Here is a 14350-nt window from a genome sequence, read left to right as displayed (position 1 = left end):
GCGTCTGGGCCGCTCCCTCAGGCCCCGGCCCGCGCTACGAATGACAACACAATGTGCACGCTGGGGCCCTTGCCCGTATTAAAGATGGCGCCCGGCGCGGTCCTCCCATGCCCTGCCCCCAATCAAGATGGTGGATCCGTGTGGCATTTCGGCATCCTTCCCGCTCTCAAGATGGCTCCTCCCAGCCCTCTCCCTTCGCCTACCGAATCGCGCCGCGCACCGCCGCTTTGCACCGCCCCTCACCCGCCTACAGCCAATAGGCTTCGCGAGGGGCGCCAGGGCGCCAACCCTCGGAGGCGGGCGATCCCCGCCCCTGCTATCAAGATGACATCTCCGATAGCCAATGGGGCGTTGGCGCGGGTGAGGCGGGCCGGGCGGCGCCGCCATTTTGTGAGTCTATAACACGGAGCGGTTGGGTTCGTTCCTGCTATTCCGGCGCCTCCACTCCGTTCCCGACGGGTCTCCTCCGTGTGCAATGGACGGGTGAGTCCCCGCCGGCCCGGGCCTCGGAACGGGCGGCGTCGAGCCGGGGGCCGGGGCGCAGCGTTGCCGGGCCCTTCCCGGGGTGCGGAGAAGGGGGAGAAGGCGGCCGAGGTCCGGGACCCGCGCCGGGGGCTGGGGCGTTACCTGAGGGGGGGCGCCGAGGGGGCGGCCGGGCCGCTTGGCGGAGGCGAGACGGGAAGGGGGGGGGGGGGCTGTCGCCGGCGGTGTGGCAGCGGGAGTGGGGAGGGTCTGCTGTGTGGGCCGCGCTCCCGGAGCCCCTCGCCGCGGCGGAGGTGGGGGGGGAAGCGGGGGTGGCCCCTGCTCCGCGGCCGCCGCCCCGACGCGGCGCCTCGTGCGGACCGTCCCCCGCGCGCGCTGCCGCCGCCGCCGCCCCCGCCTCGTGCTCGCGCTCCGCCCGAGGGGAGCCGCCGCCTGCCGGGCGGTGTGTGTGTGTGTGTGTGTGTGTGGGTGTCCGCCCCGGGAGGGGGGGGTCCGCCTCGTCCGCGCGGGGGGCGGAACGTCCCTCGCGGGGGGCCCGGTCGGCTGCGAGCGCCGCGTGGGCGTGCGTCTGGGGCGGGGGGATGGGGGGGGGAAGCAGCACGGCGCGCCTCCGTGGCGGCCCGGCCCTGCGCGGGAGTGGGGAAACGGCGTACCGGGAGCGGGCGCACCTGGCGGGGGGGTGGGGGGGCGCAGCCGGGTCTGGCAGCTGATTCACGCCGGGGCCTTGCTCCTATTGTCTGGCGCTTTCGCAAGCGGGGGTGGGGGGGGTGGAGTGCGGGGGGGGTGGTGTGTGTGTGCGTGTTTCTGGCTGGATTTTCTTTTGTGAGCAGTTTTTCGGTCAGCGCAAGTTTTGCATCAGTTTCCAAGGAGCTGTAACGCTCCCGGGCACGGCGGGAGGCTCGCTCGAAGGCCGGTTTCCATTGCAGTGTTACCTGAGAGGCGTAGGTAAAGCTGCAGCGGCGGAGCAGAGCTGTTCTTGTGCTCTCTCCTCTTTCTATTGTCCACTTCTGAACTCCTTCGAGATAAAACTTCCCTCCGCGACTGTTTGACTCGTCTCGTTTTTCTGGAGCGCGACTCTTTTATCTTGGGCAGCACTGATTTCTCTTTGATCACCACCTTGTCTGGTGTCTCGCTTCAGAAGTGTTTGCCTTAAAACTGATGTTTTATCAAGGCAACTCTGTCAGAAGTGAGGTCTTCATATTTCTCTTGTCTTGTGTGGCCTATATTTTTAGTGATCTGATTTTTGTTTCATCTAGAGCGCAGTTGTTAAAATATTTCTAAAGGCCTCCGAGTAAGCAGTTTGTTTTCCCAGAGCCTTAAGTATGGGAAGCCCAAATTAGTGCCTCCTCACTTCTTGCCTCGGAACACTAGTCTGGTGAGATTAGGCATAGTCACGTGTCTGGATTTTTACACACTGAAAAAGTGGCATCTCAGTGTTGTTTTCATCTAAAAAACCCATAAAAATCGTGTATCTTACAATTAATTTTTACAGTCCAGGATGCAGTTCAGATTGCTCTGCTTCTTTTAACAAGTTGCTCATCATGCTGAATGATATTTAAAAAAAATAATCTTCAGCATATGAGATCATACATTCTAATGGCAAAAATCAGTTTATCAGCTGCCTTCACCATAGTTCCTAGGAAAGCTGATTTACTGTGTATATTAAAATAGTTACTTGAATGTAGGAATTTTAGTATAACATGAGTCTTAGTTATCCATTATCTTTTGAAGATCTTGGTGCATGGTCTGTTTATCCTGTGAAAGCTGTCTCCTGTTGAAACTTGGAAAGCTGCTTCTGAAAATGGTTTTACGTTTTTGCCTAGCTGGCAGTGAGTGGCCTCTGGCTACAGGCTGCTTCTGTCTGCTTCTACCTAAAATGATATGTAGCTGTGCTTTTCAAATGATCCCGTTTGAATAAGTTGCTTTGTTAAAGCATGTGAGGAGTTCATATGGGAAATGCTGCTTTGGAAAATGACCTAGAGGTTTACTGGTGCTGCTTAATTTTTCCCCTTATTGAGTAGGAATTATCCTATTCCATGTAAAAAGTAATTTTTATGAAAGGCTTTATTGCCTGCTCTTTCAGAAATGAGGAAAGTTTTAATCTCATACTTAAGATTGATATAAGAGAAGAGAAGGAAACTTAAGAGACGATAATTTGTTGAGGGTGTGTGTGTGAACTGGAAGTATATTGCACATTTCTTGAATAAAAATTCTTAAATACTGTTGGTGCTTGTTTCATGTGCCATTTGTTATCAAATGGGTTACAACAATATTCCAGGAATCAATAATTCTTGGCAAATAAGAAAGCCCTTCCTGTTGGATAATTTTAAATACTATCCCCTGTTAAGGCTACTTTATGTAAAACATTTCCTGTGTGTGAGGCCCACAAGAGGAACAGGAAGTAAGAGAAATTGCTCTGGGGTAAGTTCGAGAATTTTGGAAACATGGGAGATTCCCTGTTCTTCTTATGCTTTGCTGGCAATAATTTTAAGGTTATGAAAATCGCTGGGTTTATGTATGAATTTTAACTGGAGAAATGTGTAGAAATGCATACTCGTAGAATATTTAGTAACTCTAATAGGATGATTATGATTCTTTAAACTGATATGTGCAGATGGGTTTCATTAGTTCATTACTGCTGGCCTTCAAAGTGCAGCAAAACCCATCTGTCTTCATTGGTGACCAGACACCAGGGGATCGCGAAGCCCGGCATTCTCATACAGAGTTCTTGAAGTAGTTCACTTGAAAAAAAGAAACTATCGCGTGGCTTCCTGGCAGCAGCCATTGGATCAGACTGTAACTCCAGCTGTAAAGTGCTGGGTTATGATGACATGGCAGGTTGGTTTTGAAGAGGAAGTATGAGGAGCTGAGCTGGCTCATACTTGTGTTATGTCTTATTTGTGGAGCTGGTGAAATGTGAATGACTTAGTAAGATTGAACAGTATTTAATACCCTGAAAACTTATGAGTTGTTGCAGGATCATAGGGAAGGAACAACTGCTAATGTGAGTTCTCTAGCATTAAATCTCTTTGTAGAATTGTTCTTGAGTACTTCAGATTTCATGTTGCTGTTTTAAGAATGACTGCCCTGCCTTCTGCTTCTCTGCCATGTTTCCTTGAAGTTGCTGCAGGTCTGTTAGCCAGCCACTTTTGGATCCTTTACTCAAATTATGGTCATCTATTTGAAAGATAGGAGTTGAAAAAGGCAGTGCTGCATATGTGTCAATCTAAAATGATAATTTCTGCTCTCAGTTTTATGTTGCTGCTTTACAGTGGTTTGGAGTTACAAAAAGAAGATATAATCTTCAATGCAAGGGTGTAACTTAGACTGTCTTGAGCACTCCCACAAAAGAGTAACGTATAGGTACTGTACTACTCTGGAAGCTTACCCAGGTACAACATGCCAAGCTGTAGAGAAGTCATTCTGATTCCGTCAGTAAAAGAAGTTGCTCTAAGTAGATGTGTGTAGTGGTATATGATGCTTGCTGCTGACAAGAGCTAGCACAAATTGCTTGAGTTACAGCTAATGCTATTTTTCATGCTAGTTAATCAGGAAGTCTCATTTTAGGAGGTTTAAGCATATGTGGTAGAGTTTAATAACTGCTTTTTCCTTCAGGTCTGTGTTAGGGAAAAATACTATTTGTTTTCCTAAGTAGAAGAGAATTAATAGAGGAATCTTGTGTACAGGCATACCCCAATCTGGGAGCTGCCTGGACCTCTTCCCCGCTCTTTCTAATTGTGCTCTGTTAGTCTGGCACTGGTCTGGCTCCAGTGGTGTTAGCGTGGCTGGAGGGCTGCTGTAAGCCTGGCACAGACTCTTAGCTTGGCTGAGAAAACAGCCCAAACTCGGCGTGGTGTGTGCTGTCTGTCTGTGGTACCACTGGAATTGTAGCATTAGTAGTCTTCAGTATTGACTCTAATTTTGCTAGAGATACCCTCTTTGCAGCCTAGCAGAGGTTACTCCTTTGAGTATAAGGTTGTTAAGAATTGCAGAAGTGAATATTGGTGATGGAGTGGAGTCTTGACACTTTTGCTTTTGGTTTAGTCTGAGGTGGTGGTTGAATCGCATCACATTCCTGTGAAGAATGCTAGGCTGTGTTAACTGTGGGTTTCTTGGTCTTAGCCCCCCCGTGGTACCCTTGCAAAAAGAGCAAGCTCCACTATAGGAAGTGGAAGAGCTGCAGTTTTCTAGCACTGCTGGGTCTTGGGTCTCCACCATCACCATCTAATAATTTTTCTTTGTATAAACTGTCCTTGGCTCACTTGCAAAGACAACTGTGCACTTTGACTTGCTTTTTTTCTTACTACTGTAAACTATGCTGGATATTTGTGGCAAACCTATCTAACTTTTTAATCCTTTTCTTTCTTTTTTCTACAGCATTGTCCAAGATATAACAGTTGGTACAAAGGTAGGCACTTCTCACTTTTTCTCTCTTTTTACACTGCTCAGCATCTGACCTAGTTTTAGCCTCACCAAATGTAGATCTTCAGCTTTAAAGGGTTTTTTTTTCTGGTACCATGTAAATTGGTTTTAACCAGAAGGTAATTTAGTTTCATGTGCATTTAAAACTTGTATTATGGCTCAGCATTTAGCTCTTGGCGTTTAGACATTGATTATCAACTCTCAGAAAAGAACTTTACTGCATTTAGAAACAGCCCTTTCCCCTACTAAAATGTCAAGCCATGCTTGTTATTTTTGTGCTAGACAATGCTTCTCAATGGACAAATTGGTCTTTTTTCTTTTGAGGACTCTATTCCCTTTGTTTATGTGAATTCCTATTCAGTTATATGTCAAAAATCCTTCTGCCACAAAAAATTGAGTGTTTAGCTGTTGATTTTTATCTCTTGAGTACAGTAAATATGACCTTTACCCTTCTAGTCTCAGGTTTTGAAAGTGCAGACTTAGCCCTGAAACTCAAAGTGCTGACAGGAGCCTCCTTATCTGCTGTGCGTGGTAATAGGCTGTTGTGTTCACAGGATAAAAGCTCATTCCTGTGAAATGTTAAACTGGAATGTGCAGGATAGACTGGCACTCCTTCATGTATTAAAGGTTTTTCATTTCACTTTGTGAACATTGTAGCTAATGCTCTGGGATCAGGATTACAGTAAGTTCAGCCCTGTGAGTTCTTTTTATTAGATAGTATGTGTGTGAATGTTGGCCCTCAACGTAGTAATCTGCCAGCTTTTTTTAATGGCCCAAATTGTGTGTTGTTAGCATCTTCATTATTGACTGAGTTGCATGTGGCAACTTGAATTGGCTGGTGAAGTGATGTAGTGTGTGATAGAACTCATTTGAGGTAGAGCTGAGCTTGTATACTGTGAGCTCTGTCAGGTCTACGTGAGTGAAGTAGAAGCATTAGAGAGAATTTGCTCCTAGACAGCAAATAGTTTTTTGTATTGGAAGTACAAAATTAGATATGACTGCTGTTAAGTATAGGCATGTTTGTTAGTGCTTTAGGGTTTGAGAAGCGTTAAATGCATGAAGGGGCTCTAATAGCAGTAGGGGAAAGGTTATTCCAACTTTATCTCATGAGAATCTGAAATTTGAATTACCTGTAGTGCCATGATAGTGTCTGGTTCTGGTTGAGAATGCTGTCTGCTACAAGGAGTTCAGTTTGCCATCAGAGGAGGAGGAAGGGCTTGAGCCTGGACAGTAAGGTTGGCTAATAGTTCATAGCCATTATAAAAGGTGGACTATGTCATCTTCACTGCTGTAGAGCAGTTTGATACAACATCTTCTAGTAAACTCATTAATCTAGGTAAAAGTCCCCTTGGTTTTAACAATGTGTAATTTGCAGCTTTAGGTTTCTGCAGCTTTAAGAAGTGGTTTTACGTAACTAAACTTGACCAGGAAGCTTCTAAAACTGTAATTGTAGTACTCTCAGTGAATCTTGAAAAGCTTCAGGATGTGGTATTGTGTGCCTCATCACTCCCATCTGTGGGGTGATTTCAGTCCCTAGTGCACTACAGTCAGATGTCTAAGATGAGGACTGGGAGAAATCCCATCCAAGTGCTTTCATTCCTAGCACAGGACAGAACTGTGACCATGATTGTGCCAATTGTACAGTGGGGTGGGGAGTGGTGAGACAAAGCATCCATCAAAAATGAGGTTTCTTGTCAAGTCAGACAGGGCAGGTTTTGAGAAAGTTGAATCAAAATTTAGAGTGGCAGAAGCAAAAAGGGAAGTTGAATCATCTTGATAAAGGTAAGTTTTAAAATTATTTTTGACATAGCAGTGTTACCTGATTTTGTTTAAATAAGTCATTGAATATGCTAGTGCAGATCATGTAATAGAAGTACATTCTTTAATGTTATGGTGTAACATGTTACTCATGTCATGGATTTGCTTAGGTGAGTTAGAATCCTGTTTGCGCACAGCTAGTAACAAAGTGAAGGCTTCTCTTACGCCTGCATCCTCTCCGTGGCTGTGTGCACGTCAGCTACGTCCAGACAGTTTCCCCATACTCTGCTTGTTCTGTACTACTAAAGATCCTCTGACTGCAGGACTCTTGCATGGAGAGAGGTACAGGGATCTCTGTTTCAAAAAGCTGTGTCATCAAATCATGTATCAGTTGCTTCTTAAAATAGTTATCTCTGTGGTAAGTGTAAAACCTCATTGGCTACAGGTCTTCTGAAATTTTGCTGTTGCTTTTGTGTTGCTTTCACTTCAATCTACCCTCCTTTGGTTTGCCAGCAAGTAGTTTGAAGGGACTGCAGAAGAAGGTTCCTGTAATATCATAGAAGCATTTCAGTGTTGCCTTTGCTGAAATAACTACAGTGATAGAGCTCTGTTCATCCATCAGCATTTGTTTGATCCCTGGGGCATCACTGAAATCACTTCAAGGATTAACTGATTCCCCCCCTTCAGAAGCAGATGTTCTTTATAATTGCTTGATAACTTAAAATAATGCTGTGGAAGTGTAGTTTTGTCATCTGCTGACTTTATAAAACATATACATAGAAATGAGATTCACGTGGAGATAGGACTACTTTGCTAGTTTCTATTCTGAAAGCTGTGCTCACAAGAGCTTGCTGGCTGAGCTTCTAAATTGGACATGAAAATTTGAGCTGGAAAACTTCCTAATCTGCGCTGTAAACTTATTCATTCTTGCCATGTATGTACAACGAAGGTAGGAATGGTATGCCATCAAGTTTAAGGTATTGGAAACAGTCCCCAAAAGCTGTCAGCTGTTGTCATACTTGAGGTGATATGTTACTGAGACACCAGTAGACCTTTTTGATGTTCTGTTCTTGTGACTGGAATGTTGCAAAGTTGGAGAATTTTCAGACAAGTAGGAAAAGTGCCTGTGACTTAAAACATGGCTGAGTAAATTGTCAAAGATAACTTACAGTAGCCTCTTGGTTGTCTTCCTGCTGTAAGTGTTCCCAGTTGTTAAGTTGAACTCCCAAATTGAGGACTTTTTAAAAGTATGTATCAGTTTGCTCTACTTTATTGTTTTAAAATGGAGGGTACTGGCACTTTTTTTTAGGATTTTCTCACATACTTAATTTACATCTTAGGGGTACTCACATGCAGTTCTGTTAATCACTGAGGTCTTTGTTGTATTTAGGTTCTGTAACTTAAGTAGTCCCCAGATGTTCTTATGGCTTACTACTTGACCACTGTACTGCCTGATGGTCTTGTTTTTAATCAGGATGGTAATAGTAGTAGGCATTTCCTGGGCTTCACATCTAGCCTAGTCCACAGGCTCTTCAGTTTAAAGTGTGTGAATTTGTTTAGGAAGCTCATTACAATTCTGGTTGGGGCTCTTGATTCACAGCCTTCTGGAATGTCCTGCAGATTAGAAACATATGATTTAAGACTTAGTTCTTCCATAATTTCATTGCTGTCTGAAAAGGAAGGAAGTGTATGGCCTTAAGATGGAGGCACTGTATTTGAACTCTAAGGTACTGGGTCTGACCCCTGCAGTTGCCTCTTCCAAGTAATTTGATCAAGATCACTCTATCTCCTTTCCCTTCCTTTAATTTGCCTAGATATCACTATCTCTTTAAGCTGCAACGGTCTCTGAGCAGGACTGAGTTACTAGAAAGAGTATGAACTATGATATGTCATTATTCTTTAAGTGAAATTGTGTTTCAGTGATTGGAAAAAGTCTCAGAATAGTTTAGGTACTGAATGATCTTGTAGTTTCTTGGTTAAGTTGAACTCTTTTTGAAAGATTATGCTTCCAGAAACAAAAAGTACACTTCTGTGGCATTTGAGAAGTTAATTTTTAAAACAGGGTTTGCTACAGTGTGATACAGGCTGACTGCATAGAAGTGATTTGTGATCAAGCCAGGATCTTTGCCATGGGAACAGTAATTATGGCTTCAGGCAGCAGGCCAAGAATGTTGTGAGGAAATTCCAGTCCCCTCCTATGGCTTTAGTTAGAGGCTGCAACAAGCTGGCTCTTGTGGCCTCTCCAACAGGCATGATCACACATGTAAGCCACATGTTGGTAGCAAGGTACATGGATGGTAGTGTAGTGTCTTTTGCCAAGCATGGTGTCAGATGGATTTGGTAAATAGCTTGGTCTAATCTGTGTTACTGTTGCATACAGTTTTTATGCACCTGCGTCTTCAATTTATAGATAACTGTCTTTCACAGGGCAATTGGTAAACCCTCTGGTTGGGTTATGAAAACTGTTTAAATCTGTATTAAGTTTAACAGGAGTTTAAGCTATTGGTTGAAGCACAGGTGCTAAGCAAGATTGCTACCACAGGCTTATCAGCTATGGGCTCTGTTTAAAGCAGTTTTTCTATTACATCTAAACCAATTTTTTGTGTGCAAGCTAGCTCAACTTATTTGCACTTGGAATTGCAACCAGCTGTGACTCCTGTTGTTAGATGAAAATGAAATTGTGTGAGACTTTCTAGAAAATGATCAGTTAATAAAATGGTTGTAGAAAATACTCTGTTTTAACCTCAGGCCTACTTTGTCCTCAACCTGTGATTTAAAAAAACAGCAAAATATTTAACACACATTAATTTATTGAACTTTTATCTTTTTAATCGCACAAGTGTAGGGATAGACTCTGGTCTCTGAGTCACATCTGTTTCAAGTATTGTCCAACTAGAAAATGTAGATGTGCTGGTGCCACATTTGTTGTCACCGCACACTAGCAAGAACAGTAACCATTATTTAATTTCAAATTCTGTGTGGTTCTGGTATAGCTGTCTTCCAAGCTTCATATGAAAACTTGTTGAATACTGTGCTTAGTTCAGCAAGTGTGTTTTGGTAATCCCAATGTAATGATTGCTCAGTGTTTGCCAAAGCAGATTGTAATTATTACACAACCACAATTTAGATGAGATTGAATTAGTGTGGAGTTCCTTCTAAACCTGCATGTTCAATTTGCCCTTTACAGATTTGGGCACAAAATGTTCTTTCATAGGTTCCAATTTCCCAAAGTGACTCATCCAGCAGTATTTCTTTCTGATAGTATTTGTATTAAGCTTTACCAAGGACCTGTCTGTTCCACTGCAATGATTTAAAAAGCTCAAGGTTGACTACTAGTTAAGTTTCAACTTGGGAACAGTATATCATAAAGCTTGGGTGTGTGCTACCCTACAAAGCCAGAATGACTGCATTACTGCAGTACTTGGAGTTTAGGAATTTTGGGCTATTTAAAATGGCCACACCTTTCATTTGCTCAAAGGGCAGGTTTGTTTCACAGAGTGTCTCCATAGTAGCAAAGACTGAGAAAGTCAGGGAGGGGCTGATGAGATGAGTGGGTTGAGGATCCGGCTTCCTGCTAAAGCTGGTGTGTGCTTGAGCTCATAATGCATCTTATTGCAAAATCTCGTGTCGGGTTGTATGAGCAATTGCTTTAGTGTAATACTTAAGTTTCCAGTGTCTTTTAGGAACTCAAAAAAATCTCTTGTGTACTATAGAGATGGTAGCAGCTATTGTGGCAGTATATATGGTAGGAAAATTTTCCTAAGGACTAAATCCTTTGCAATGCTTTGACCAACTAACCTAGTTTCAAAGATACTGAAAATGTGTGTGTACCCAGTATGCTATTGTGAATCTTAGTGGGAAGTTTACTGTGCTGGCTCTTTTGTGAAGGTATTAGACTAAATTTTGTCCAGACAAGAGTGAGGTTATAACAATTTAAAAAGCCTTAAGTGGTAGGTGACAGGTGTTTGCTGGCCCCAGCTGAACAGAGAGCATGGTTTAAAAAAAGTATGTACTCTGAGGCTGCCAGGTAGGCTGATGCCTCCACCACAGATTCACTGTATCAATGTAATATGCTGACTACAGGGTTGGATTTAATTTGATAAATGATACAGGGGTGCAATGAGCAATTTAGTGAACTAAATTGATTTTTGCTCCCCACCTCCTGCTTTTGGTTCCAGTCAGATGATAAACTGTGTGTCAGAGGGGCAATGGAGGGATGAGTGACACACTGAACTTGTTAACTGCTGTTTACAGACTGGTGGGACAGCAGTATCACACTTCACTTAGCAGTCTTCAGGATCTTGTAAGTTATTGTGCATTGATCTTAACTTTCCAACTTTAGTAGGACTGAAGGAGGACGCATTTGTATGCTGTGTTCTGCAGAGGTGCTTTCACAAAAAAGTTGACTCATGCTTTCTGTTTGTCACCCAAATTGGAATGTTTCTTTTCACACTGCTCTACCTTTGAATGACTAAAGACTGCTTGAGGTGGGGGGCGGAAAGAGGGGCAGATGGGGGTAACATAAGCTAACCTCACTGGAATTGAGTCTTCTGTGGAAGACAAGAAAAACTGGCACCCTTCTCCCGAGTGGTTTAAATTTAGGTCCATTCCTAGCTCTTGAATCTGTTGGCAAAAACTGTAGGAATGTAACATGAGTGAATGATGATGTCATCAGGCTGGATTGCTCGTATTAGTTTCTTCGCAAAGTGATTTGAGCTTTCCATTCCTCTGGGATTGACCTCATACAGAGCCCTTGAAGCATACTTCAGAGGCCCTTCATTCTTTCTGTGCTCAAAGAAATTTTTTTGCTGCTTTGATCAGAGCAAAGGGTTTCCGTGAGCTTCTCAATGATTTGTGTGTCATTTTCTGTGTAAAATACTGTGGTCGTCTCTTACTGGGTCCAAAATCTTTTTACAAACATAGGGAAAGTGAAGTAGAAGAACAATGCTTGCATGCTCTGGTTGGGAGGAGTTGCAAAACTTCTTTTTTTATCTGTAGTTAAGAAAAGCAGACCAAGGACTTCTAACAGCACAGATTTTTGTTAGGTTTTGTTTTCAGAGGTGGGGGAGTTCCAGGTGCAGCTTTGTTGCCTGCTTTGCTTTTTGTAGGTGCATGTTAGCTGATGGCCTGTATGCCTCCTAAATCTATCCTGTCCCTCACAAGAATACTGCTGATACTGGTATCCTTAGTCTGTTAAAAAATTTAGAGCAATGTAAGGTGTTCCATATCCAAAGGCAGAGAATGCTGCTGCAATGAAGGATTACCTCAGTAAACCAGGGAAAGAAATAGTTTTTTCGTAGATCTTAGGCTTGGCTAGCCTGTAGCTTGCTGGCTGCTCTAGTCAGTGTCCTCTTCCTTCCCATATGCCCTGTCTTCTTGCTGTTGCTTTAATTTTGCTTTCTGCCTGTAACTTGTAGCTTTCTGAAAGTTGATTAATATCACCTGTTTGTCTTGAAATTACTGCTTTTATGGTTTAGTTTGTATTTGTTTCTAGGCTTTTGCACAGGCAGAATGCAGTTGATCTATTGTAATCCAATTAAAATAAGTGACTGGATCTTAAGTAGATAAAGGATTATATAGGGCAGCTGAATTTCTGTAGTGCTTCTAGGTGTGCTGGTAGAAGCTGAGACAGTCTCTGGCTTCATTCCAAACTGTGGTAAAGTTCAGGTAAAATCTTAGTGACAGTGAGACAATTTGTAGTTTTCACATGAATTAGTAGTTGCTTTTTAAGCTGTGAAAGCCTAGACAAATTAAAAATTCTTAGAACTTAATTGTTAACACTTAAAGCAAAAAAAAGCTTACAGGCTTGGGGGGTGGTCAGAAAAGATAACTTGGAAAAATATTAAATAGCAGAATTCTACCTTGCAGCAGACTGTCCTTCTCCAATTTGGAAAAGGGAACTAAAGAAGTATTGATAGCAAGACTACACGGAGCATGGGTGTTTTATTAAATTAATGCAGCTTGAGCAATAGACCTTTTGTAGCTGTGAGTGTTGCAGACAAAAGGAGGCTGCTGTCATAGAAACGCTCCCAGGCAGTGTTTTACCTGGTGGTAGTATGCGTGCTGACTGGTGATTTTGGTGGTAGAAATAGCCTTACCCTGGTCTAGGTAACGTCTGGCAGTGTAATTTCAGAAGTGGTATTTGCTTCCTATGAACAGGAAGAGGAGATTTGTTAGTTCAAATGAAGAATTTTATGTAGAGCAGTGTTACTGCTAGCACACTGTTGCTTCTGTTAATCTTGTCATAAAAATACCAGCTGCAAAAGAATTAGCTAAATGGAAATGTCAACATAAATTAATGCCTCTTGTGAGCAGGGATATGAACTTCAGAATGTGAAGATCTGTGTCTTGAATGAAGCACTGCACAGCTGGGCCTCCCCATGGTAGTCAGAGAATAAAAAAAAGGTAGAAAAGTAGTGTTGTGGGTTGATGCTGGTGAGCAGCTGAGCATCCGTATAGCTGTTTGGGTTTGCATAGTTTTAAACTTAAAGTAATACTTAAGGATCAATAGCTTTTCCAATATAATTCGAAACACCCAGTGGATATGTTGTTGGTGAGAAACTCTTCTAAACCTTTTAAAACAACCAGGCTTCCTTTGGTTCCTCTGGCTCTACTCAATTAGGATACTTGGTATGGAGCAGTTGAATTTATAACATGGTTTTAAAGCTTATTCATAGCTCCTGACAGGTATGGGGGAAAAAATACCCCAAACATTAGAGTCTGGAAAGAGATTATGGCAATCGCTGCAAGTGTAAAGACAGACAACTGATAAAGGTTCCTGCTGAAGTTCCTGAGTGCAGATTAACAGAGCACTTGTTTTTTATTTGCCTCAGGTTGGGTCATTAAAAAAAAAAAGTGTCAATAGAGATTTCTTGTGGTTATCTGAGATCAGCTCCAACAGTAATGGAGGAAGAACAAATGCTGATGAAAAGTCATAGTTGGTGCAACTTCCTTCTGCTGTGGGAAGCTTGGCAGCATGGGTCTGTACCCTTGTGGGGATGGCAGCACTGTGTAACCAGTGTAACTTCTTCGTGCACTGGGTATGCTCCTCTTAGGTTTGCACTTTAAAAGCCATTCTTTTAAAGGGAATCTCTGGAATAATTTTGGATAACTGCACAATACGATGAATTTACTGCCTGTGTTTCCTCGTGTAGAGAAAAGACATTGGAATAATTGTAGTTTTCCAACTGCTGCAGTGTTCCCTCTTCGTTTGCATGTACTTCCAGCTGGGAAGCTTACAAATTGACTGCTGCTTCTTTTGATGTCGAACAATCATCCCCCTCTGCCTCCTGGCTCTGGTCACAGCGGGCAGTGTAGACTGTCTCCAAGATAAGAGGGGAGTGGATTTGAAATTGCTCTTTCATTAAAGAAACATCGACATGTGGAAACCAGCAGCAATAAGCATTCCTTGTCAAAGTGCCCTGCAAGTAAATTTTCAAATATGTGAGAAAATGTTTATTTTAAACAAGCCATTAGGAAAGTTAAATTTGGGGAATTTAAATTCTTTCCATAATAGTATAAATGTTTGTTTTTCCAGTTTATAGTTTCCTAGTGTTGCCTCCACAAGAGCCAAATATGTGGCTCGTTTTCCTGGTGTTTCCGTGATGGATTGCAAGGGCTGCCCAAGTATGCTTGCACAGATGGATTGATTCATACTGGGACTGCTGGAGTTCTGTATGTTCAGAAA

At 43.0% G+C, this 14350-nt stretch overlaps 1 protein-coding gene across 5 annotated transcripts in view; it reads left to right on the top strand.

Annotated features, from left to right (window-relative positions):
- The first annotated feature begins 361 nt into the window (after window positions 1-361).
- Window positions 362-14350, top strand: part of PTBP1 (polypyrimidine tract binding protein 1) — a 31725-nt gene continuing 17736 nt past the window's right edge. For 4 of the 5 annotated variants that reach the window (XM_049807910.1, XM_049807909.1, XM_049807907.1 and 1 more), the window contains exons 1-2: window positions 362-483; window positions 4861-4891. In XM_049807910.1, coding sequence (XP_049663867.1) covers window positions 476-483; window positions 4861-4891 — 39 coding nt within the window. In that variant the 5' untranslated portion in view covers window positions 362-475. The remainder of the gene's footprint in view (window positions 484-4860; window positions 4892-14350) is intronic. The other variant, XM_049807911.1, reaches the window with a different exon arrangement.

The sequence above is a fragment of the Accipiter gentilis genome, chromosome 8 (genome assembly GCF_929443795.1).
Source record: "Accipiter gentilis chromosome 8, bAccGen1.1, whole genome shotgun sequence".
NCBI lineage: Eukaryota > Metazoa > Chordata > Aves > Accipitriformes > Accipitridae > Astur > Astur gentilis.
Note: the sequence above shows the minus strand (reverse complement) of the source record. Positions and strands in the feature narration are given on the sequence as shown.